At 38.5% G+C, this 27,598-nt stretch overlaps 1 protein-coding gene across 2 annotated transcripts in view; it reads left to right on the top strand.

The window, feature by feature from the left end:
* PDS5A (PDS5 cohesin associated factor A) overlaps positions 1-27,598 on the top strand; it is a 157,283-nt gene that overhangs the window by 80,100 nt on the left and 49,585 nt on the right. For both annotated transcript variants that reach the window (XM_055384810.2, XM_019025596.4), the window contains exons 15-21: positions 73-121; positions 372-511; positions 8,588-8,703; positions 19,131-19,236; positions 21,830-21,990; positions 24,565-24,688; positions 25,833-25,991. In XM_055384810.2, the coding sequence (XP_055240785.1) occupies positions 73-121; positions 372-511; positions 8,588-8,703; positions 19,131-19,236; positions 21,830-21,990; positions 24,565-24,688; positions 25,833-25,991 (855 nt within the window). The remainder of the gene's footprint in view (positions 1-72; positions 122-371; positions 512-8,587; positions 8,704-19,130; positions 19,237-21,829; positions 21,991-24,564; positions 24,689-25,832; positions 25,992-27,598) is intronic.

Here is a 27,598-nt window from a genome sequence, read left to right as displayed (position 1 = left end):
TATTGATTTTTGTTACGGAAATTTGTAAACACATATGACTAGTTGTTCTTTTGTTTCTGTTTTAAATTTCAGTCAGAGGCTAACTGTTCTGCCATGTTTGGAAAACTGATGACCATAGCAAGTGAGTATGTTTATTTACTCACTAAACATGTAGTAAACGTAAATGCAGACAAAGTATTTACCCAGTGGGACTATTGATTTAATGTTAAGTAAAAGAAAATAATCTTTATCTTAATTTTGTTTCTAAGAACCAGTTAGGCTGATTTTCTTTTAGTGGCTCCGCAATATTTTGATGGCACCTGTTTTTAGCTTAGTAGAATAGTTTTGTTTTTTTTTCCTTCTCTAATATTGATTCTCTTTTAATTTTTTAGAGAATTTGCCTGACCCCGGGAAAGCACAAGATTTTGTGAAGAAATTTAACCAGGTTCTCGGCGATGATGAGAAACTTCGGTCTCAGTTGGAGTTATTAATTAGCCCAACCTGTTCTTGCAAACAAGCAGATATTTGTGTGGTTAGTAAATCATACTTTACACTTTTTCTCTAGCTTTACTTACAGAAATATGTATTTTATTAAAGCCTGTTTTACATACAGTGATTTGTGTAAATGTAACAATATTGTGAGCTCTGAATTACTTTGGAGTATATCTATTGTCAAGTTAATTCTCTATTTACCATTCACTCTCAGCCACATTCCAGGAAAATAACTAAAGAACTAAGCCAGGGAGATTGGTCTTAGGAATTTTACAAGATAAAGTACTTTGAACTTAGTAGACATTCATTGAGTAATGATAAGTATTTTCTGAATGCTTGTGTGCATGTGCATTTTCTTCTTTCATGTATTAGAATGGAAATAATCGTTGTCAATAAATTAGTAGTAGTAACATTGCCATATATCTAGTTTCATTTACAGATAAAGTAAATTCCTATCTAGACTTTTGTCTTCATTCTTCTCTTGAACTTATTTCATATAAAACCAATATTCTTAAAGCTATCAGGAGGGAAAACTTATGCATTCATTTATTCAGCTTTTTTTTTTTTTTCCTGAGATAGTCTTGCTTTTGTCACCCAGGCTGGAGTACAGTGGCACAATCATAGTTCACTACAGCGTTAAAGTCCTGTGCTCATGTGATCCTGTACCCCAGCCTTCTGAATAGCTAGAACTATTGGCACACGCATCCACACCCAGCTAAGTTTTTAAATTTTTTGTAGGCCATGCGCATTGGCTCACACCTGTAATCCCAGCACCTTGGGAGTCCAAGGCGTGTGGATCACCTGAGGTTGGGAGTTCGAGACCAGCCTAGCCAACATGGTGAAACCCCATCTCTACTAAAAATACAGAAATTTGCCAGGTGTGGTGGTATATGCCTGTAATCTGAGCTACTCAAGAGGCTGAGACAGGAGAATTGCTTGAACTTGGGAGGTGGAGGTTGTAGTGAGCCGAGATCATGCCACTGCACACCAGCCTGGATGACAGAATGAGACTCTCTCAAGAAAAGGAAAAAATAAAAATTTTTGTCTCTGTGTTGCCCAGGGTGGTCTCAAACTCCTTCAAGTGATTATCTCACCTCACTGCAACCTCCACCTCCTGGGTTCAGACGATTCTTGTGCCTCAGCCTTCTGAGTAGCTGAGATTACAGGCATGAGCCATCACATCTGGCTAATTTTTTGTATTATTAGTAGAGGTGGGTTTTCACCATGTTGGCCAGGCTGATCTTGAACTCCTTACCTCAGGTGATCCACCCACCTCGGCCTCCCAAAGTGCTGGGGTTACAGGCATGAGCCACACACCCAGGCAAAAGATTCTTGATGTATCTAAAATGGTATACTGCATGACAACATTTTGGCCAAAGATAAGACCACATATATTTTGGGAGTCCCATAATATTATAACAGAACTCAGGGTGATGGGTGTAGCAAACTACCATGACACATGTATACCTATGTAACAAACCTGCACATTCTGCACATGTATCCCATAACTTAAAGTATTAAAATAAAAAAAAAAAAGATTATAATGGAACTGAAGGATTCCTATCACCTAGTGACATCTTGGTGATCCTGACCTGGCATAGGCCTAGGCTAATGTGTGTGGTTGTATCTTAGTTTTGCACAAAAAAAAGTTTTAAAACTTTCTTTTTTTTTTTTAAACAGGGTTTTGCTCTGTCACCCAGACTGGAGTTCAGTGATGTTATCATGGCCCACTGCATCCTCAGCCTCCTGGGTTCACGTGATCCTCTCCCTTCAATCTCCTGAGTAGCTGGGACTATAGGCACATGCCACCATGCCCAGCTAATTTTTTATTTTTTGTAGAGACAGGGTTTCTCCATGTTGTCCAAGCTGGTCTGGAACTCCTGAGCTCAAGAAACCTACCTGCCTCAGCCCCACAAAATATTGGGATTACAGGTGTGAGCCACCACATGCAGCCAAAAAAATTTTTAATAGGAAGAAGCTAGTAGAATAAGGATATAAGGAAAGAAACCATTTTGTGTACAGCTGTACACAAAATGTGTTTTAAGCTAAGTGTTACTACAAAAGAGTCAAAAAGCTAAAAAAAAAAAAAAAAAAAAAGATCAGTACATTGGCTCACACCTGTAATCCCAGCACTTTGGGAGGCCTAGGCAGGAGGATCACTTGAAGCCAGGAATTTGAGACCAACCTGGGCAATATATCAAAACTCCCGCCTCTACAAAACATTAAAGAAAACTAGCTGCACATGGTGGCGCACACCTGTAGTCCTGACTACTCCAGAGGCCAAGATGGGAGGATCACTTGAGCCCAGGATTTTAAGCCTACAGTGAGCTATGGTCACACCACTGCATTCCAGCCTGGGTGACAGAACAAGATCCTGTCTCCAAAAATTTTTTTAAAAGCTAAAAAAAAAAAAAAAACCGGGCCAGGTGTGGTGGCTCACACCTGTAATCCCAGCACTTTGGGAGGCCGAGGTTGGCAGATCACGAGGTCGGGAGATCGAGACCATCCTGGCTAACACGGTGAGACCCCGTCTCTACTAAAAATACAAAAAAAAAAAAAAAAAAATTAGCTGAGAATGGTGGCGGGCGCCTGTAGTCCCAGCTACTCTGGAGGCTGAGGCAGGAGAATGGTGTGAACCTGGGAGGCGGAGCTTGTAGTGAGCTGAGATCATGCCACTGCACTCCAGCCTGGGCGACAGAGCGAGACTCTGTCTCAAAAACAAACAAACAATCAAACAAAAACAAACCCTTGAAGTTCATCAAGTAAAAATATTACAAAAAGCTAAGGATAATTTATCATTGAAGAAAGAAAAAATGCTTAAATATAGTGCTGCCTAAGTGTACAGTGTTTATAAAGTCTGCAGTAGTGTACCGTAATGTCCTGTTTCTTCACATTCACTCACCACTTACTCACTGACTTACCCAGATCAACTTCCAGTCCTGTAAGCTTCATTTATGGTAAGTGCTGTATATGTAGGTGTACTGTTTTTTATCTTTTATATGGCATTTTTATTGTATGGTTTATGTTGTGTTTTTATCTTTTATATTTTTACCCTGTGTTTAGATAATGTTTAAATACACAAATACCACTGTGTTACAGTTCCCTACAGTATTTAGCATAGTAACGTGCTGTACAATTTTGTACCATAGAAGTAGTACGCTATACCATTTAGGTTTGTGTGCATGCACTCTGATGTTCACATGATGAAATTGCCTTAACAACACATTTCTCTTTTTTTTTTTTTTTTTTTTTTTGAGACGGAGTCTCACTGTCACCCAGGCTGGAGTGCAGTGGCGCGATCTTGGCTCACTGCATTCTCTTGCCTCAGCCTCCCGAGTAGCTGGGACTACAGGCTCCCGCCACCTCGCCCGGCTAATTTTTTGTATTTTTAGTAGAGACGCGGTTTCACCATGTTAGCCAGGATGGTCTCGATCTCCTGACCTCGTGATCCGCCCGCCTCGGCCTCCCAAAGTGCTGGGATTACAGGTGTGAGCCACCGTGCCTGGCCAACAACACATTTCTCAAAATCTGTCTCCACCATTGAGTGATAGATAATTCTTTGTGTGTGTGGGTGGGGGGAGGGTATGTATTTCTCTGTATAAGGGCCCTGCACTGCCCTATTGGATTTAAATAAATAATCCTTCTCACAATGTTAGACATAGACATCAAGTACTATGCTTGGGGCCAGGCTTACAGAGACAAATAAGAGAAATGTAATTTCAATTACATATGTCTAACTTTGTTCTAGAAGGGATTAGAGTTGATGGTTTTAAAATAACTTATAAAGGATAAGGACTATAATAGATGTATATGCAAAGAGGTCTAGCTGCATAGAACATGTATCTTTTATTCAGCATAGAGATCTGAATACCATTACAAATACCAATAATTAGGAGGACATGGGGAGGAAAACCAATTTAGGGAAGAGAAGAGTGGGCTTGTCTCTCAGGGCTATGAATGTGGATGTGCCAAATGCCCAGACAACCTCAACCTTTGCACTTCTTTTTAAAATTTTATTTACTTACTTATTTTTTTCTTTTTTTTTTGAGATAGGGTCTTGCTCTGTCACCCAGGCTGGAGTGTAATGACACAATCTCAGCTCACCGTAACCTCTGCATCTAGGGCTCAAATGATCCTCCTGCCTCAGCCTCCCAAGTAGCTGGGATTACAGGCATGTGCCATCATGCCTGACTAATTTTTGTATTTTTAGTAGAGATGAGATTTCACCATGTTGCCCAGGCTGGTCTTGAACTCTTGGACTCAAGTGATCCTACCCACCTTGGCCTCCCAAAGTAGTGGGATTACAGGCATGATCCACCATGCCCAATAAGCTTTGTACTTCTGAGCTGAGTAATTTGCTGAAAACGCTTAAAAGTTTCATTGACTTCTTTGGCATTTAGAATTCTAGTTCCAGAGTACTGTGTCCTGCAGAGAATCTACTATTATAATTAGATCAGACAATGAAATAGCTTGAAAAGGCTGGGCGCGGTGGCTCACTGTTGTAATCCCAACACTGTGACTGCAACAGCCACACAGTATAGCCAATCAGTGCTCTTGATATTAGGAACCAGTGAGGTAGAAATGAATACTGCACTTGCAGTGGTAAGAGCATGAGTTCATTATACCTTCTTTCCCAGCTCTTATATTAGCATTGTGTGACTTGAGTATGTTATTTATGTGTTCTCATATGTAAAGTGGGACTTAGAATACCCCTTAGGCACACGTGAAAACAACCTCTGTTAGAGTACCTCTATGAGTTTGTCCTTTCCCCTATGGGCTACTGAATATTATTTACATATTTCCTGTAATATCCCCATTCCTCTTCTGATGTAGAAGAATAAAGAAAAATAATGCAAATGTAAAATTTAGTTTCTCTCATTCTGTGTAGCTTGCATTCCATCCTTGAGAGTTCCTTCTCTGTACCCTAATGCGTATTTGTCACTACCTCCTTATTTTCTTAAATTAAAATCATATCTCACTTCTCAAGAGGTAGATATTACTTGATATGAGAGTTAGTAGGCATAGAAATCTAATATTTTCTTCCCTCTTTGTCCAAGTTCCATTTCTGAAAAATCTTAGCAAACATACTTTGAGCAAAGATTATCAAAAGAGACGTGTATTTGTGTGTGGGGTGGGGGATATAATGAATGAGAGTGAGCAGTGGAATTGAAATGTGATATATAGATTTACTTTCCCTTTAGAATTCAGGTTTTAGGTTTCTACACCTTGACCCTAGAGAAGGACCACATACTTGCCATAGCTTCAGCTGTGCGTCCTAGTTTATGCTCCATTGCCCCCCCCCATGAGAGTGGTCCCCAAATTTTAATATTTTCCAGGAAGCTTGTTTATTTAACATTTAATGAAATAGTCCTTGGTTTGAATATCAGCTATATTGTTTACTACCAATATGACCTTTAGTAAGTTACTCAGTATTTTCAAGCCTCCTTATTCATTTTCTTCACCTATAAATATTATCAACCTCATAGAATTTTTAAAAGAATAATGTAAAATGAAATTTTATATGTGGCCTAATGCAGGGCCCCCCTGCACTGCTTACAGGGTTTCAATAAATGGTCATTTTTATAGGTCTTACCCTTACAAAGAGTAGGGATCTTTAAAATAGGTTATGATGTAGCATCATGAATCTCTCCATCTTTTAACCAAGTTTCAACATGAGTGGTTTATGGACTACACTTTTAAAAGGAACCCTCCTCTGCCTAGTTACCTGGATATGCATTGTATCTTCAGAAGTCCAAATATCTTCTTTCTTGATCAAGCACACACTGTTATAATTCACTGCATGATTAAATAAATTTTATAATACATGGTTTCTCATGGAGCTTGCAGAATAAGTGACAGAGGCTGACAAATATTTCCATTGAATTGTGTGCTTTGGTAAAATAAAGGAGCATTACTCATTACAGGCAGGGTTGGAAATAGGTCCAGGAATGGCTTCTTCTAGAATAAGTGACTCCTAAGTTGAGTCCTAAAGGATGAATAGGAATTAGACCATTGTGTGAAGAATGACTGCTATATTTTCAGTTTGGCTGACTGGATATCAGAGGAGATGCTTTAGGGAAGAAGATAGCGTCTTTGCAGTTGTGTTCAGAAGTGTTGGGATTCAGGCCTGGTTCTATATATTAGCACAATTACATCACTTGGAGGAGGTAGAGAAGAAATGAAAGAGAAGACAAATCTGAGAATGGCCTCTGAGAATGGTCAGGCTGGTCTCAAAACTCCTGACCTCAAATGATCCGTCACCTCGGCCTCCCAAAGTGCTGGGATTATAGGCATGAGCCACTGCACCTGGCCTAATACCATAATCTTTGAGCTTAAATGGATAGTTAACTTTTTTTTGTTTTTTGTTTTTTGTTTTTTGTTTTGAGACAGGGTCTGTGCAGCTGTGCAATCTCAGGTGGTCACTGCAACCTCTGCCTACCAGGCTCAAGTGATCCCCCCCACCTCAGCCTCCTGAGTAGCTGCGACCCCAGGCATGCACCATCACGCCTGGCTAATTTTTTGTATTTTTTGGTAGAAACAGGGTTTTGCCATGTTTTCCAGACTGGTGTCAAACTCTTGAGCTCAGGCAATCCACCTGCCTTGGCCTCCCAAAGTGCTTTGATTACAGGCATGAGCCACTGCTCCTGGCTGAGAGTTACTTTTATTATTGGGGTTATCTATCAGCCTTCCATAACTACATGTCTAACTTATAAATAAAATTCTAGGGGTGTACAGAGTTCTCATTTATCCTCCACCTATGTTCTTCCAGAACTGAAAAATTTTGCAAGTATTTATATATGTACGAATATGTTTTTCTGTTTATTTTGAGATGGAGTTGCTCTTGTTCCCCAGGCTGGAGTGCAATGGCACGATCTCAGCTCACCGCAGCCTCCGCCTCCCAGGTTCAAGCAATTCTCCTGCCTCAGCCTCCCGAGTAGCTGGGATTACAGGCATGCGCCACCAAGCCCGGCTGATTTTGTATTTTTAATAGAGATGGCGTTTCTCCATGTTGGTCAGGCTGGTCTCGAACTCCTGACCTCAGGTGATCCACCCGCCTCAGCCTCCCAAAGTGCTGGGATTACAGGCGTGAGCCACCCGCGCCCGGCCTGAATATGTATTTTTTAAGAAACAAATTAACTGGCTAGGCACAGTGGCTCATGCCTGTAATCCCAGCATTTTGGGAGGCCGAGGCGGGTGGATCACCTGAGTTCGGGAGTTCGAGACCAGCCTGGCCAACGTGACGAAACCCCGTGTCTACTAAAAATATAAAATTAGCCGGGCATGGTGGTGTGCACGTTTAAACCCAGCTGCTATGGAGGCTGAGGCAGGAGAGTTGTTTGAACCCGGGAAGCGGAGGTTGCAGTGAGCCAAGATTGCACCATTGCATTCCAGCCTGAGTGACTGACAGAGCGAGACTCCGGCTCAAAAAAAAAAAAAAAAAAAAAATGAAACAAAACACAATGTTCTGTCAAATTATGAAATAATTAAAACCAATAAAGCATACCCGTAAAAGTACAAATTGTTTTTATTCTAAATTAGAGTATTAAAAAGGTTGCCATAGTCCAGGCGTGTGGTGGCTCACGCCTGTAATCCCAGCACTTTGGGAGGCCGAGGCAGGTGGATCACTTGAGGTCAGGAGTTCAAGACCAGCCTGGCCAACATGGTGAAGCCCCATCTCTACAAAAATACAAAAATTAGCTGGGCATGGAGACACATGCCTGTAATCCCAGCTACTCTGGAGCCTGAGGCAGGAGAATCATTTGAACCCAGGAGATGGAGGTTGCAGTGAGCCGAGATCGTGCCACTGCACTCTAGCCTGGTGACAGAGTTAGACTCCATCTCAAAAAAAAAAAAGTTGCTATATCAACCAATAATTTCATCGAAGAATTGTGAGGCAAGGCTGTGTTCACTCAGAAACCACATCATCCACTTCTTTTCTCTGCTGTCCAGATTTTGCAGTCATTGCTCGGTGGGTGTAAAAATTTTAGTCAGGGTCTAGAGCAGACAGTTCTTAACCACTTATGCTGGTTTTGAATATTTCAGTTCCTTAGTCATTTTTCTTTTCAAAAATATGAAAGCAAATCACATTTTTGGTAAAACTCCTTTCTTTCTATAGAGAGAAATAGCCCGGAAACTTGCAAATCCTAAGCAACCAACAAATCCTTTTCTAGAGATGGTCAAATTTCTGTTGGAAAGAATCGCACCTGTGCACATTGATTCAGAAGCCATAAGGTAAGCCAAGAAGTATATTCGCTCAAAAATAAATAATAATCTGAGACTACAATGTTGTTAAATTAAATTCTGGGCTCCTAAAGATACCTGAAAACCTCTGTATGTCTCTTTTTAATCACGGGTGTACATCATTCAAGTTGAAGGGAAAGCCTCCTCATTTTATGATCTTTGGCTTTATATAATGCTTTCTGTTTTTAAAGAGTTCTTATGTTTATTTTTAGCTTATGCGTTCTCATTAAAGAAAACTTAGAACAAGGAGAAAGACAGAAAAAAGAATATTTTAGATCTGTGTGGCTGTTGACCAACCTCTGAGTTTTCTTAAGCATTTTAATGGCCCTGTAATATTCTGTAGTACATATTATACCACTGTTCATTTGATGTGTGAGAACAGAATGGTATATTGGAAAGAGGAGAGGATTATCTTTAGGCAAATTTGGTTTCAAAACATAAGTCTACTGTGTGGCTTTGGATTGTCTTTGAATTTTCATTTATTTTCAACTTTAATATGGGCATAAAATCTTCTTGTTGGATGATTATGTTAATTTGAGGTAATATATAAAAGGTAAGCAGCCTGGCATCATAGACAGTAGTTAAGAGCTATTGATTTTTTATTACGTATTCTCATGATTTCAGACTTTTCAAACTTCTGGTAATGCTTTTCTCTTGCACCAATCATTTTTCCAGTAGATAAGCTATATATCTTTCCATATTCAGTTACTATGCAGCACTTGTTGGTTCTTTTTCCAAACAGCCTAGAATTCAGAGATCAGTTCCAGTACCCAAGCTTCGCTGTTTATTTCACCTTAGGTGAATCACTGATGTGGCTGTATTGAAATGCTGATTATATTCATTTGCTAGGGCTTTCATAACAAAATACCCCAGTGCCTGGCCTGAACAAAAGAAATTTATTTTCTCACAGTTCTGGAGGTGTAAGCCTGAGATCCAAGGTATCAGCAATTTTTAATTTTTTTCCTGAAGCCTCTCACCTTCATAAACAGATGGCTTCCTTCTCACTGTGTCCTCTTGTGGTCTTTTCTCTGTGCAAGCAGCATGTCTATGTCCTAATCTCTTGCAGGAACAATAGTCATATTGGATTAGGCCCCACCCATTCAATCTTATTTTACCTTGATTATCTCTTTAAAGGCCCTGTCTCTAAATACAGTCACATTCTGAGATACTGGGGATTAGAATTCATATGAATTTGGGAGAAACACATGTCAGCCCATAACATAATAAATGTACATATATTCAGGCTATGTCTGATAATTTAATACATTTATACAATTTGTGAAGATCAAATCAGTGTATTGGTGATATACATCACCTTAAATATTCATCTTTATGCTAGAAACATTCAAATTCTCTTTAGCTATTAAACTATAGTCACTCTACCGATCTCTAAAACACTAGTCATTCTATATCTATTAATTAACCTCTCTTCATTCCCCCTTTCTCACCCTTCCCAGCTTCTTGTAACTACCAGTCTACTGTGTCATCATGAGGTTCACATTTTTAGCTCCCACATATGACTGCGAATATGCAATATTTGTTGTTTTTTTTTTGTTCTTGGCTTGTTTTATTTAACATAATGAGCTCCATTTGCATACATGTTGCTACAAATGGCAGGATTTCATTCTTTTTTTATGGCTGAATAATTTTTCATTGTACATATATACCACATTTTCTTTCTTCGTTGATGTGCACTTAGGTTCATTCCATATTTGGCTATTGTGAATAGTGACACAATAAACATAGGACTGCAGATATCTCTTCAATATATTAATTTCCTTTTTAAAAAATATATACCCAGTAGTGGAATTGCTAGATCATATGGTAGATCCAGTTTTAGTTTTTTGAGGAACCTCCATACAGTTTTCCTTAGTGGCTATGCTAATTTACATTCCCAACAACAGTGTACGAGGGTTCACTTTTTTCTACATCCTCGCCAGCATCCGTTATTCCCTGTCTTGTTGATAAAAAGCCCTTTTTTTTTTTTTTTTTTTTTTTCCGGAGTCTTGCTCTGTCGCCAGCTGGAGTGCAATGGCGCCATCTTGGCTCACTGCAATCTTCACCTCCCAGGTTCACGCAGTTCTGCATCAGCCTCCCGAGTAGCTAAGACTACAGGTGCACGCCACCATGCCCAGCTAATTTTTGGTTTTTAGTAGAGACCGGGTTTCACCATGTTGGCCAGGATGGTCTCAATCTCTTGACCTCGTGATCTGCCCGCCTCAGCCTCCCAAAGTGCTGGGATTACAGGCGTGAGCCACTGCACCTGGCCTCTTTTCCCACTTTTAAATTGGATTTTTTTTGTATGGTTTTGATTTTTTGTTTGTCTGTTGTTTTTTGTTTTGTTTTGTTTTGTTATTTTGCTATTGAGTTGTTTGAACTCCTTACATGTTCTGGTTATTAATCCGTTGACACAGGGGTAATTTGCAAATATTTTCTCATTCTGTGGGTTGTCTCTTCGCTTTTTTTATTGCTCCCTTAGCTGTGCAGAACCATTTTAGCTTAATGTAATCCTATTTTTCTATTTTTGCTTTGGTTGCCTGTACTTTTGGGATCTTAACACAAACAAACTTGGCTCAGATCACTGTCTTTAAGCATTATGCTAGCATTTTCTGCTAGTAGTTTCATCCACTAGGTCTTAATGATTTGATTTTTTTAGAGGGTGAGGGATAGGGGTCTATCACTGATGAACATAGATGCAAAAATCCTCAAAAATACTAGCAACCTGCTTTCAATAACACATTAAAAATATTCATCACGATAAAGTGGAATTCATCCCAGGGATGCAGGGATGGTTCATAAATCATATATTGATAAACATGATTCATCATATTAATAGAACCAAGAATAAAAACCGTATAGTCATTTTAATAGGTTCTGAAAAAGCATTCAATAAAATTCAACATTACTTTATGATAAATACCCTCAACAAAATAGGTATAGAGGGAACATACCTCAAAATAATAAAGGCCATATGTGACACACCCACACCGAACATTGTGCTGAATGGGGTAAATTGAAAGGCTTTCATCTAATACCTGGAATAAGATATGGAAGCCACTTCTACCACCTTTATTCAACAAATTACTGGAAGTCCTGGCCAGAGCAATTGGTCAAAAGAAAAGAAGGCCATCCAAATTTAGCAAGAAAGAAGTCAAATTAGCCTTGTTCGCAGATGACATTATCACAGAAAAAGCTAAAGACTCCACCGAAAAACTGTTTTGAACAGATAAATGAATTCAGTATAGTTGCAGGATACAAAATCAACATACAAAACTCAGTAGCATCTACGTATGCCGACAGCAAACAATCCAAAAAAATCAAGAAAGCAATCTTATTTATAATAGCTACGAAGAATATTAAATACCTAATAATCAACTTAACCAAATAAGTGAAAGATCTATTACAAGAAATACTTTAAAACGCTGATGGAGGAAATTAAAGGAAACACACAAAAAATGGAAAGATATTCCATGCTCATGAAATGGAAAAATTAAAAAAAATTTTTTTTTTTTTTTGAGATGGTATTTCGCTCTTGTTGCCCAGGCTGGAGTGCAATGGCGTGATCTTGGCTCACCACAGCCTCCACCTCCCGTGTTTGAGCAATTCTCCTGCCTCAGCCTCCCAAGTAGCCATGATTACAGTTATGCGCCACTGCGCCCGCCTAATTTTGTATTTTTAGTAGAGATGGGGTTTTTCCATGTTGGTCGGGCTGGTCTCAAACTCCCGACCTCAGGTGATCCGCCCACTTCGGCCTCCCAAAGTGCTGGAATTACAGGCGTGAGCCACCCCACCCGGCCAAAATCAATATTGTTAAAATGACAGTACTACCCAAAGTAATTTACAAATTAAATGCAATATCTATCAAAATACAAATGACATTCTTCACAGAAATAGAAAAAACAATCCTAACATTTACATGGAACCACAAAAGACTCAAATAGCCAAAGCAATATGAGGAAAAAGAACAAAAGCTGGAGCCATCAAACTACCTGACTTTAAAATATACTACAAAACTACAGTAACCAAATCAACATGATACTGGCATAAAAACTAGACACATCTAAAGGAACAGAATTGAGAACCCAGATACATATTGGTGCTTTTTTGGCCAGCTCATTTCTGACAGAGGTGTCAAGAACATACAAGGAGGGAAGGGATAGTCTCTACAATAAATTGTGCTAGGAAAACTGATTAGCAGAAGAATGAAACTAGACCCCTATCTCTCATCTCTCAACATACAAAAAAATCAAAATTGGCTTTTTTTTCTTTCTCTTTTTTTGAGACAAGGTCTTGCTCTGTCACCCAGGCTGGAGTACAGTGGCATGATCATAGTTCACTGCAGCCTTGACCTCCTGGGCTCAGGTGATGCTCCTTCCTCAGCCTCCAGAGTAGATGGGACCATAGGCACATGCCACCACAACTGACTAATTTTGTGAGGGTGTTTGTTTGTTTGTTTGTTTGTTTTTTGTTTGTTTTGTTTTGTTTTTGGTAGAGACAGGGTTTCACCATGCCGTCCAGGCTGGTCTCGAACTCTTGGACCTAAGCGATCCACCCACTTCGGCCTCCAAAACTGTTGGGATTATAGGCGTGAGCCACTATACCCAGCCCTTTTTTATTAAGATTTTCTTTTCTTTTTCTCTTTACTTTTTTGGATACATGATCTCACTCTGTCGCCCAGGCTGAAATGCAGCTGAAATGCATGATCCTGGCTCACTGTTGTGTAGGCTCAAACGATCTCAGACCTCAGCCTCCTGAGTAGGTGGAACTATAGGTGTGTGTCACCATGCTCAGCTAATTTTTTTAAAAGTTCTTTTGTAGAGAAGCAGTTTTGCCATGTTGCCCAGGCTGGTCTCGAGCTCCTGGGCACAAGTGATCTGCCCACCTTGGCCTCCTAAAGTGCTGGTATTTCAGGCATGAGCCACCATGCCGAAGTTTTTTTTCTCTTCTCTTCTCTTCTCTTCTCATTTCTTTTGTCTTTTTCTTTTCCTTTTTTTTTTTTTTTTTTTTTTAAGAAGGAATCTTGCTCTGTCACCTGGGCTGGAGTGTGCAGTGTCACGATCTCGGCTCACTGCCACCTCTGCCTCCCGGGTTTGGCCTCCCGAGTAACTGTATCTACAGGTGTGCGCCACCATGCTAGGCTAATTTTTTGTATTTTTAGTAGAGCAGGGTTTCACCATCTTGGCCAGGCTGGTCTCGAGCTCCTGTGCTCAAGCAATCTGCCCACCTCGGCCTCCCAAATTGCTGGGATTTCAGGCATGAGCCACCGCACCTGGCCTAGAATTTTGAAAGAAAGGATTGGGGTTAATATAAAATTATTCTAAATATAATCAATTCCCCCCTATACATATGTCCATACACCTTGACATATGTGTGCTACAGTTAGTTAATGTTCTATAGGAAGTAGATGAAAATGAAGTAGTCATTGTAATGATGGCTGGAACCCAGGTGAAAGTAAAATTTTAAAAAGGAAAAGGTTGAGGACTGAATCGTGAGGGAAATTAGCAATTAAGAGGCTGGCAGAAGATAACGGACTTAAATTTTCTTTTTAAGTTTTGAGCAGACATAGTCAAAAGCAGAAAATTGGGAAAGAGTGTTTTATCACAGAAACCAAAGAGGGGCTAAGGAGGGGTCAGATGATATCCAGAAGTTGATTAAATACTAAGAATCATCGAATGGATTAGGAAATGGGAAAAAATCACAATGAACAGAGCAGTTTCTGTGCGGTAGCAAGGACAAAGCCAGAATGCCATGGATTCAGAAAGGCATAGGACAGTCCTTTCCAACATCTACATCGTGGTACACAGAGAAGGTCATCAGTGTTACTTAGGCAGAGAAGACTGCTGAGTCTGTTTTTTACTGGCCCAGCTCAATAGAAAGCCACTAGGTACCACTTGGCTACACTGAGGCTTGAGCATGTTAAAGGGATACATAGCCTTGTCACCCTTCTAAACCCTGCTTAGGAGATAAATTGACAGCACCAGTGGGGACAATCAGTGTAGACAGCGCCAATCTTGGATAAAAAGCAAAGGAGGCCAGGCATGGTGGCTCATGCATGTAATCCCAGCACTTTGGGAGGCCAAGGCGGGCAGATCACGAGGTCAGGAGTTTGAGACTAGCCTGACCAACATGGTGAAACCCCGTCTCTGCTAAAAATGCAAAAATTAGCCTGACGTGGTGGCACGCAACTGTAATTCCAGCTACTGAGGAGGCTGAGGCTGGAGAATCACTTGAACCTAGGAGGCGGAGGTTGCAGTGACCCAAGATCACGTTATTGCACTCCAGCCTGGGTGACACAGCGAGACTCAAAAAAAAAAAGCAAAGGAGAAGGCTGGGTGTGGTGACTCACGCCAGAAATCCCAGCACTTTGGGAGGCGGAGGTGGGTGGATCACTTGAGTCCAGGAGTTAGAAACCAGCCTAGGCAGTATGGCAAAACCCTATCTCTACAAAAATACAGAAATTAGCAGGACACCATGGCATGCGCCTGTGGTCCCAGCTATGTGGGAGGTTGAGGTGGAAGAATGAGCCCAGGAAGCAGAGATTGCAGTGAGCTGAGATCACGGCACTTCACTCTCTCCTGGGCAACAGAATGAGACTGTGTCTCAAAAAAAGACACAAACAAAAAAACTGGGCTAAAGTCAGAGTTTGAGCCTCAAAAGAAAAGTAACAGAAAAATAAGATGATGGAAACGGAGTAAGCTTGAAGAAGAATCTTCTGCTGTTGTTTTTGACTAAATAATTTTGAATATTTAAATACCTTGAAAAGGTGCTAGCTGAGGGCTGGGTGCGGTGGCTCACGCCTGTAATCCCAACATTTTGGGAGGCCGAAGTGGGCGGATCACCTGCGGTCAGGAGTTCAAGTCCAGCCTGGCCAACATGGTGAAACCCCATATCTACTAAAAATACAAAAATTAGCCAGGTGTGGTGGTGCGTGCCTGTAATCCCAGCTACTGGGGAGGCTGAGGCATGAGAATCACTTGAACCTGGGAGGCAGAAGTTGCAGTGAGCTGAGATCGCACCATTGCACTCCAGCCTGGGCAAAAAGTGAAATTCCATCTTCTTCTTTTTTTTTAAAAAAAGATGCTAGTTGAAAAGAAGACAGATTGCAGATAAGGGAAGGGGAATATAGGTATGAGGGAGCAGCATTCCTAAGGAAGCAGAGCAGGAAGAAGGACATCTTAACCTATGATATGACAAAATAATACACACAAATTAGAGGAGGTTAGAAGATTAGGTATGGAAAATTAGAAGAGTTTTCACTCAAGGCATCCATTACTACTCTCCCTTCTGTTAAAGATGAAGTTGCCAATGGGAGTATTTAGACTTCGTTTAGAATGGTGAAGATTTGTAACAGTGGTTGTATAGCATAGACTTCCCAAGCAGTTTTGAAGAGGCACTTGAGATCGTCTTTTTCATCATGATAGCCCTGTGAAATATATATTATTTATTTAATTTATAAAAGAGGAAAAATACTTTATAAGAGGAAGGACTGTGAACCTGGTTTGAAGACTTTGCTCTTTCGCTTATAGCTCCTTGACGCATACTGGTGATTACCAACATTACAATGATAGCAGAGATTATGTCTCTCATTTCATACTGTATTTCTCAGGTAGACCATAAGACTTGGCACATGACAGGTAGTTAATAAATACTCATGAAATAATCACATGTATTTACATATTTACATATTTATAAATTTTTTTGAAACACACTTGTAATTTTGTTAAATTCAAGCAATGTTGACTAGGATTTCTTAATAAAAAGCTCAATTTGGAATTATTTTCTCAAATTGAATGAATCTTTAAAATACAAAGTCAGAGCTAGAATTTCCAGAAAACATATAGGATAGGCAAAGATTTCTTAGAGGGAACATAATAGCCACAGACTGGGAGAAAATACTTGAAAAGCATGTATTTGGTAAAGGATTATATCCAGGCTATATAAGGAACTCTGACTACTCAATAAGACAGATGACTCAGTTTTAAAATGGGCATATTTGAACAGGTACTAGTTAAGACGGTAAATAAGCACAAGAAAGGACAGTTAGTATTAATACTCATTTGGGAAATGCAAATTCAGATTTTTACATTTTTATTTTATTTTGTTTTATTTATTTATTCTTTTTGAGACAGAGTCTGGCTCTGTCACCCAGACTGGGTAATTTATAAAGGAAAGAGGTTTTAATGAACTTGCAGTTCCACGTGGCTGGGGAGGCCTCACAATCACGGTGGAAGACGAAGGAAGAGCAAAGGGACATCTTACATGGTGACAGGCAGGAGAGTATGTGCAGGGGAACTCCCCTTTAGAAAACCATCAGATCTCCTGAGATTTATTCAGTACCACAAGAACAATATGGAGGAAACTGCCCCCATGTTCAGTTATCTACCTGGCCCCGCCCTTGGCATGTGGGGCTTATTACAGTTCAAAGTGAGATTTCAGTGGGGACACAGCCAAACCCTGTGAAATTGTATGATTTCATTAATATGAAATGTTCAGAATAGGCAAGTGTTTAGGGGAGAAAATAGATTAGTAAATGCCTAGGGCTGGAGGGAGTAATGGTGAATGAGTTCCTGCTAACAGGTAAGGGGTTTGACTTAGGATAGTGATGGGATGTTCTACAGTTAGGTAGTACAACCCTGTGAATATAGTAAACACCATTGAGTTGTACATTTTAATTCAGGGAATTGTGTGGTATATTATACTTTAAGTTAATGTTTATACACATATACAGCAATTTGTTTTTTTAATGTTATCAGATTAACTGAAGATAATGAATTTTAAAATAATTCTTGTGATGTAAGAGGGGAAAGGAAAGTAAGTGCTAAACTTAGTTTAAACTTCAACATCTGTAAGTTAATACAGCCATTATGGAGAACAGTATGGAGGGTCCTCAAAAAAAAAACTAAAAAATACAACTACCATATGATCCAGCAATCCCACTACTAGGTATACATCCAAAAGAAATAAGTTTATCAGGGATATCTGTATACCCATTATTATTGCAGCATTATTGACAATAGCCAAGATTTGCAATCACCCTGTGTCCAAGGAATGAATGGGTAAAGAAAATATGGTACATAGAAAAATGGAATACTATTCGGCCATAAAAAAAAAAAGAATGAAATGCTGTCATTTGCAGCAATATGAATGGCATTGGAGGACATTATGTTAAGTGAAATGAGCCAGGAACAGGAAGTTAAATACCAGATGTTCTCACTGGTAGGTGGAAGCTAAAAAAAAAAAAAGTAGATCTCTCAGAAGCAAAGAATAGAACAGAGGAAACAAGAGTCTGGAAAAGGTAGTGGGAAGGGAGGATTAGGGAGAAATACAAAATTACAAAAAAGGTTACAAAATCACAGCTAGATGGGTGGATGAATTCTAGTGTTCCATAGCACAGTAGGATGACTATAGTTAACAATAACATAGTTTCAAATAGCTAGGACAATATTGAATGTTCCCAACACAAAGAAATGATAAGTGTTTAAGATAATGGATGTGTTAATTATCCTGATCTGATCACCATGCATTATATGTCTGGAAACATCACTGTGTACCCCATGAATATTTATAATTTTTGTTAATTTTTTATAAGTGAAAAGAATTTCAACATCTGCATCCTATGCATATTTGGTACTTAAATTTTTTTTAATGAATACTTTGACATAACACCAAAGGAAAAAAAATTAACCAAAATCTTGTTTTGAACATTTGTAATAATAATTGAATGTTCTCATAATAGGGTAATATCTTCTTCAGTTTACTGATCTCAAAACCAGAAGTCACGTTTGTTTTTACTTAAAATAGTACCATGTTGCTACATCATCTGATTTTTATTGACCAGATAATATTCTATTTCCTGGTGGTAGGTATTTTGAAAAACTAATTCCTTAATTTTTGACAATTAAATTGTTCCTAATTAATGAATCTTTATAAATATAGCATGATGCTTCCAATGACTTGCTTCTTTGCTGTAAGTTTATAGAAATAAAGTTACTGATTCAGTAAATTACCAGTGATTAATTCATTTGTCCATGTGTATGTTTATTATTTGTATTTTTTTGAGTCAGTTGTCATTGCTAACTTAGCAACTACTATATTATTTTTCTTAAAACTGAAAATGATCTGTGTATATATGGAAATGAATATTAAATTACTTATATGAATATATTACCAGAGGGTTGTGTCATTTAATTTTAGTTTTGTTATTTTTTAGAAGAGTTACTCTTATACATTAAGTTTTTTAGGGGGATAAACTAAGTAGAAGTTTAGTTATCAAGTAGAGGACAAGGTTGAACTTTTTTCCCCCACAGAAACTCCTTTGAATTTAATATTTTAAGGTTCTATATATGTTCTGTCACAGTGTGATTAGGATATAGTTACTACTACAGTGGTTACTGATTTATATTTTCTTCTTTTTATAGTGCACTAGTGAAATTGATGAATAAGTCAATAGAGGGGACAGCAGATGATGAAGAGGAGGGTGTAAGTCCAGATACAGCTATCCGTTCAGGACTTGAACTTCTTAAGGTATTTTTGAAACAGTTTTGTTGCCATGTGTTTCCGTGGGGTCATAATTTGCCTTCCCTTTAGGATATGCAAGAGTCAGGCTTATTTCACAGGAAACTATTTGAAAGATTTAAAACTTGTGTTGGAAATCAGATTATGTAAAAGTAATGTTTTTACATCGTAATATAATAATGTAATTATTTTACATTATAAATTAATATTTGTTTCACTGTTTATCATTTCCATGCCTTCTATGCTTGGTAGTGATTACTGTACAATCTATTCTTAACTTAGTAATAGCAAGATGTGACTTTAGACTTTGTGGACAGGGTATGTGACTAAATCTAGAGGAGGGAATATCATCATTAAAGGGAGTATTTCTTGGTATATTTGTGGGATTCTTGGGAGACTGGCATGACTAGAAAAAAGGGGTGCTTTGGGGAATGATGGGAGACAAGGTTGGTTCCAGATTGTCGAGTGCCAATGGGTAAGAAAGGTAGTGTCACGGGCTTTTAACCTGGCTTACAACCAGCTGCAGCCCTTGGCAGAGCTTTCATTGGATTGAGTAAAAGAAGGGAAGAAATTGAAGGCAAAGAGACATGATACCACTGTGACATACAGGAGAAGAGACAAACCAGTGCAATGGATGTTAGATAGAAAAAGAATGATGGGATCATATTCCAAGGGTCTTAAATATCATTTCATTGAGCTGGGCTCGGCGGCTCATGCCTGTAACCCCAGCACTTTGGGAGGCCGAGGCGGGCAGATCACAAGGTCAAGAGATCAAGACCATCCTGGCCAACATGGGGAAACCCCGTCTCTACTAAAAATACAAAAATTAGCTGGACGTGGTGGCACACGCCTGTAGTCACAGCTACTTCGGAGGCTGAGGCAGGAGAATCACTGGAACCCAGGAGGTGGAGGTTGCAGTGAGCTGAGATCACACCACTGCACTCCAGATTGGCGTCAGAGTGAGACTGTCGAAAAAGAAAAGAAAAAAAAAAATCATTTCATTGATAGAATTGATATGACGCCTCATGAATAAGATTTTAATTATGTTTTTAGTAATTGAGTTGTATTTTTAAGTTGTTTTAAAAGTGAAACCACCTTTAAGGTAACATTTTTTAATAGATTGCTTTTTTTTTTTTTTTTTTTTGTTTGAGACGGAGTCTTGCTCTGTTGCCCAGGCTGGAGTGCAGTGGCATGATCTCGGCTCACTGCAAGCTCCGCCTCCCAGGTTCACGCCATTCTCCTGCCTCAGCCTCCCAAGTAGCCGGGACTACAGGCTCCCGCCACCATGCCTGGCTAATTTTTTTTGTATTTTTAGTAGAGATGGGGTTTCACCATGTTAGCCAGGATGGTCTCGATCTCCTGACCTTGTGATCAGCCCGCTTCGGCCTCCCAAAGTGCTGGGATTACAGACGTGAGCCACCGCGCCCGGCCAGTAGATTGCTTTTTATTACATTTTTCTAATTTAATTCTCCAGTTTTCTGTAAATAATTAAAACCACGTAAGTAAATATTATCACTCCAAACCTTGCCAAATGAGACAGTGTCTACACTTAATGACCATTAAATAAGTGCTTATTGAAAAATTAATGAAGACCATCTGCTCATTCCCCTTTCTCCCTGCTTCTCTATTTTCCTAATCTTGATACTACACTAACTGAATTGTTTCTACTTTATGGAAGGTTAACTCTTTAGACATGTATCTAACTTGCTAAAAGTTATTTAAGGATAGGCTCATGCTGGTGTTACAATAAGGGAATAATTATATATTGTAATCATAATTAAAAGTTCACAATAGCGGCTTCTTTGTTGATAATTATGTTGAGTGATAGATTTCACTTCAGATATTTTTTTGGCTGGGTACAATGGTTTACACCTGTAATCCCAGCCAAGACAGGAAGATCTCTTGAGCACAGGGGTTGGAGACCAGCCTGGGCAACATAGCTAGACCTCATCTCTACAAAAAAACAAAAAATTTAGCCGGGCATGGTGGTGCACCTGTAGTCTCAGCTCAGGAGACTGAGGTGGGAGGTTGAGACCCCAGTGAGCTGTGACATTCCACTGTACTCTAGCTTAGGTGACAGAGTGAGAAATCCTGTCTCAAAAAAAGAAAAAAAAAATTTCTCATAGATTATCTTTTTGCCAGTCAAAGAAAGCTCTGAGTTAGCATTTTGTTTACGTTACACAAAGATTGAGTCATTACGTATGGAGGTTTTATCTCAAGTAAGCATTCCTTCACCTAAACACAATATATTTATAAACTGATAATAGTTATTAATATTGTAAATCACATTCCATAAAAAAGGAGCCATGTGTTTTGTGTTCTAAGTAGCAGAGTAGACTAAGAGGTTAAGAAGAAAATAGGACAAAGGCTGTCTGTTAGTTGTGTCAAGGAATAACTGGAAGCTACCACACCATACAGTATTTCTGATAATGTCTGATTAGCCATAACTAACTGCAAGGACGGCTAGGAGATGTATTTCTGTTCTGTGTAGCTAGCATATTTACCCCAGAATTTAATTTTTTTTTTCTTTTGCAGGAAGTAATTCTTTTCTAATGGATTAAAACCATTGTCTGTACTTCTAAAGCTGTATCTGTTTTTTCAGGTTCTGTCTTTTACACATCCTACCTCGTTCCATTCTGCAGAGACATATGAGTCCTTGTTACAGTGCCTAAGAATGGAGGATGACAAGGTAGCAGAAGCTGCTATTCAAATTTTTAGAAATACAGGTCACAAAATAGAAACAGACCTTCCCCAGATACGATCGTGAGTATATTTTTTCTCCCATAGTAAATACAAAAGTTTCTAAGTGTGGGAACCATAAAATCATTGTTTTCCTTCTGTGTAGGAAGATAGGAGGGAGGAAAGACAACTTTGATTTAGAAGCTACTTTTCTGTGTCCTCCTCTGTTTTGTCTTTCCCTTGCCTCACACCCCTCTCCCACCATTAGAATGTAGGCAGCAGAATAAACTGAAACTACATGTTTGTTTATAACAAAATTATTTTAAGATATTAAGAATCAAAAGTTATCACAGAATTTAGTGTTTTATTATATTTATGACTAATGTCTTTCTGATCCATGTATATTCATCTTTTTTTCTATAAATGGGTTATAAATTCAATAACTGTCACTTTGCTATCCTACCAAAAAATGGGGCAAATAGTTCACTTTGGCATCTTAAAAAGGTTAAGGTGAAACTTGTGCTGAGATGTTATATTTAGACTTAAAATATGCAGAAGACATCTTTTGAAGGAAAAAATACATTGCAAATGGCTGTTGAATCATATGTTCAGGGTATTTGCAATTAGTTCAGGGTATATTCAACTACATACCATTTTCTTCACATGATAATCATAGAACAAGCAGTCTCCTGAAGTTTTTATTAAATTTGTGAGCTAATAGTTTAATTTGTGAAATAATTCAGTGTCCATTGTACATTCTCTTCATTCTCCGCATTGTTCTGGCTAATAATAAAAAATTACCACAATTAGTCCCTGCCCTCAAGGAGTTTATAGACTAGAAATAATAAATTTTATACATTATTAAAAAAAGATCACTGACACAATAGGATAGTTTTTGATGAGTTTTTCAAGGGAGGAAATCCTATACATTTTTTCAAGGCAAAGAAACTATTCTTAGAGGAATTCTACCCCAAAGGACACAGTTGAAAATGAGCATAGGTGGAAGAGTTAACTTTGGACATGAGGAATAAAATACCTTGTTCATAAGACCAATGGAGAAGAAAGGAGATAATCACTGGAAAGCAGAAAAGCACAATGCTAAAGACCTCAGTAACAACTCTGATGGCATCACTGGAGTATACTGCTCTAGAAAAAACAAGAAGAAAGGTTAAAGTTGACTTTCTGTATTATTTTATTTGGCTAATAATAATAATACATTTAACAACAGTTTGATTGAAACTATCTTCCTTTGTCATTCACCAGTGTTATAAGAAATCTCAGTCTGGTAAATGGAATGGTGAAAGACTAAACAGAGAGAGGAAAGACATCTTCCATTTAGAAGTGTAGTCAATACTCAGTCAAGGAAGTCTGTTTGGTCGTGGACATCCCTATCTCATAATTCCAAAGTCCATAGAGGCAAACTTCAGGCATATTTATAAATGTCAAATCAGATTCATACCAACTAACATATGTTCCCATTTTTGGTTAAAGTGCATGGCCTGGAGCCTGCAGTATAGGTTTCATATGTAGCCTTCCATTATCATAAGAGGGCATTGTCACCCTTGCATTTGATGCCACTAACTTTATAAAATAGGCTCTTCTCTAATAACATTAAATATATGACAAATATCTTTCCTTAAATGTTTCGTTTTATCAATTTTCTTCTGATTATTAAAATACTTATGTTCATTGTAGCAAACTGAAACTAGAAAAAATATAATGAAATAGTCACCATTAACATTTGATATATATACTTTCTATGAATGTTCATCTACTAGATGTGTGTCTATTTTTTATAAGTTCATATATGCACACTATTTTCTTCATTCTACCTAATGTTTTTTCATGTCATCAACATTTAATTTTTGAAGAATGCTTTATGTTTTTCCATCATCCTAAAAGAAGACTGTTTTAGTTTACTCTTCATTGTCAGTGTAGAGGTTAAGTATGTGGATTTTGAAAGAAATGCTAATTTTCAAATCCCAACTCCCAGTTTCCTAGCTTTGTCATCTTAGGAGGCTTAAATAACATCTTTGTGCTTTAATTTTCTCATCTGTGTAATGACTATGATAGTCTTCTTTGGGTGGATGTGAACATTAGTTGAATTAATCCATGCGGAAATACCTAGAATGGTGCCTGGCACATAATAGTTATATATTTTTATTGCCATTCTACTGATATATATGTAGCTGTATCTTTGCATACTTTCTTTCACTAGTATTATTTCAGCTGTTTAATACAACTTGGCCTTTTTTTTGCTACTCTCTTTCTGTAGCTACTTTGAAATAACTGAAGGGGATTATAAAAGGGAATTGAAAAATTAGCAATATTGCTACTTAGAAGGTAAATGCAAAAATATGTCATGGGGTAAGCTTTAGATTATGAATTAAGGGTTGCTTGTTATTTTGCATATTTGTGAGGTAACTTTAAAATAAAAATTGTCTCCTGAAGTAGGCTTTTTCTTGAGGCATTGTATTTCTTGGTTTATACTTGGGGGCAGAGATGGAACTTTTTTACAACTTTCTTTAGATCAGATAATTTTTAAGAGAGCCTTCTCTACTAGCATCCATCCATATAGGGGAAGTGGAAGTCAACCAAAGGAATACTTGTTGGTTTATGGGTTTAAGAAAAAAAAAAAAACTATATTATTTTTTGCAGGACCTTAATCCCCATTTTACATCAAAAAGCAAAGAGGGGTACTCCACACCAAGCAAAACAGGCTGTGCACTGTATACACGCCATATTCACAAATAAAGAAGTCCAGCTTGCACAGATTTTTGAGGTATATCTAATATATAGGTTGTGTTTATATTGGTCTTTATTTTTTAAGCTCTATAGTTTGATGAAGATGGAAGCTAGATTTTTTAAAGCTGTTTATATGAAGTCCTACCTTAGACTATAAATTCCTTGTGAGCAAGGATTCTGTCTATTTTATGTGGTACTGCATTCCCGGCCTGTAGATCAGATTATATGTTCAAACACCTCATATTGAAGGGTTTTGTGGTTTTTGTTTTTTAGTTTGTTTTTGAGATAAGGTTTCACTTTCTCACCAGTGCTGGAGTACAGTGATGCAATCTCTGCTCACTGCAGCCCTGAATTCCTAGGTTCAAGCAGTCCTCCTGCCTCAGCCTCCCAAGTAGCTGAGAGTACAGGCACCACCACCATGCCCAGCTAATTTCTGGATTTTTTTATAGAGATGGGGTTTTGCCATGTTGCCCAGGCTGGTCTCAAACTCCTGGACTGAAGCGATCCACCCACTTCAGTCTTTCAAAGTGCTAGGATTACACACATGAGCCACCACACCTGGCCTTACGTGTTTATGTTAGAACATTTTACTTAATTTTAGCCTTATTGGTTCAGTGGTGCATTTATCCTCGGAAAGTATTAGTAGATAATTTTGAACAATCCAGTTTAAAGTACCTAAGAACCCTACCTGAAAATTAATCCTGTTTCCCTTTTTTTTACGTATAATGACTGGCCTCATTTTACTATTAGAAATGTATTCCTATTATCATAAATTGGAGATAGTGTGACCAAAACCCCGTGAACTCTTACTTTGTATGATTTAAGGTCATTTAAAATGCTTCCACAGGGTAAGAAATCCACTGGTGTAGCAAATCCATTGTTGTAGATTAGTCAAAAATAATGCTGATTTGATGAAGCAAAAATGTTTTTCTTTAAACTTCTTTTTGTTGGATTTTATTTTTTCTTTTATCTTTTTTCTACATTCTTTCAATCTTGCTAAATTTTAGTAGGTGAATTAAGAACCAGGTGTCTTAGTGTGGTTGAAGTTAGTTATGATCATATTAGAGAAGATTGGTTTGGGCATGGTAAATTCAGGAGGACTTAGGAAAATGTACTGTTTCAGTAGAGTGTCTAGATATTTATCAAACAAATTGGTAATTTTGTCTGTTTTATTTTTATAGCCACTCAGTAGGAGTCTGAATGCTGATGTGCCAGAACAACTTATAACTCCATTAGTTTCATTGGGCCACATTTCTATGTTAGCACCAGATCAGTTTGCTTCCCCAATGAAATCTGTAGTAGCAAATTTTATTGTGAAAGATCTGCTAATGAATGACAGGGTAAGTTTCTCATTTAATTAAATTGAGAATCATGAGATTAAAGCTGTTTACATCTTCATCACAGAAACACTTCTGTTTCTATGTAATTCTCTTTTTCTTTTAAATTATTCTATATTGGTTCTACTTATTTTTTATTTATTTAAATTCCAAACTACTTCCTTATTTCATGGTAGCTATTACTACTAGAATTTCACACTTAAGAAACAAAAATTAGAACACGGGATTGGTGAATCATGAAAGTTAAATATACGTAAAAGCTATTTTCCTGACCCTCAAAAGACAGTTTATCATTTTCTGGAATGTTAGAATTGGGTTATTTTTGTTTTTTGTTTTGAAGACAAGAGTCTCGCTCTGTGCCCCAGGCTGGAATGCAGTGGCACGATCTCGGCTCACTGCAACCTTGGCCTCCTCTCATTCCTCAGCCTCCCAGGTAGCTGGGATTACAGGTGCCTGTCACCACGCCTGGCTAATTTTTGTGTTTTTAGTAGAGACGGGGTTTCGCCATGTTGGCCAGGCTTATATTGAACTCCTGACCTCAGGTGATCCGTCCGCCTTGGCCTCTCCAAGTGCTGGGATTACAGGTGTGAGCCACCATGCCGGGCTAAAATTTGTTTTATCAAACATTGTTAGAAATGTAAGTGGATTAGCCAGGTGTGGTGACGGCACCTGTAATCCTAGCTACTCAGGAGGCTGAGGCAGGAGAATCACTTGAACCCAGAAGGCAGAGGTTGCAGTGAGCCACGATTGCACAGTTGCACTCCGGCCTGGACAACAAGAGCGAAACTCTGTCTCAGAAAAAAAAAAAAAAGTAAGTGGACTTGAATTTGACTAATTTTTAAGATAATACACTGTACTTTTGGCACTAGATTTATTGATGTCTGTGTGCTCTGATTTATTACCTCTGGGTTGGAATGTATAGATTGAAAAGACTCCCCAAATGATTTCGGAAACACACCTTGATTAAGAGTCACTACTGACAGGGCTTGGTGGCTCACACCTGTAATCCTAGCACTTTGAGGGGCCGAGGTGGGTGGATCACCTGAGGTCAGGAGTTCAAGACCAGCCTAGCCAACATGGTGAAACCCTGTCTCTACTAAAAATACAAAAAAATTAGCCAGGCTTGGTGGCGAGTGCCTGTAATCCCAGCTATTCGGGAGGCTGAGGCAGGAGAATCACTTGAACCCGGGAGGCAGAGGTTTCAGTGAGCCAAGATTGCACCATTGCACTCCAGCCTAGGCGACAAGAGCAAGACTGTCTCAAAAAAATAAATAAATAAATAAAAGAATCACTGCTTTACCAAATGGATCTAAATTAAATCTGTTGTTATTGAATAAAGACACAGATACGCTGGATCATTGTGGATGACTTTCATTTAAGTGTTAGTTTGCCACAAATCCAGCTTATCCAAAGTTCCTAACTCTCACATGTTTCGGTAATCTTGAGGCCTCAGTATCAGGAACTTAAAGACACCTGCTAGTGCCCCTTCTGTGTTTGTACCACCTTCCACTTTTGAACACAGCAGACAAGAAGAGAAGAACGTGGCCTAAGTCTCATTTTCTACCCTACATATCCTTGCTGTTATTTTTACTTTCGATAGATGTGGTTTT

This window comes from Gorilla gorilla, chromosome 3 (genome assembly GCF_029281585.2).
Source record: "Gorilla gorilla gorilla isolate KB3781 chromosome 3, NHGRI_mGorGor1-v2.1_pri, whole genome shotgun sequence".
NCBI classification, from domain to species: domain Eukaryota; kingdom Metazoa; phylum Chordata; class Mammalia; order Primates; family Hominidae; genus Gorilla; species Gorilla gorilla.
Note: the sequence above shows the minus strand (reverse complement) of the source record. Positions and strands in the feature narration are given on the sequence as shown.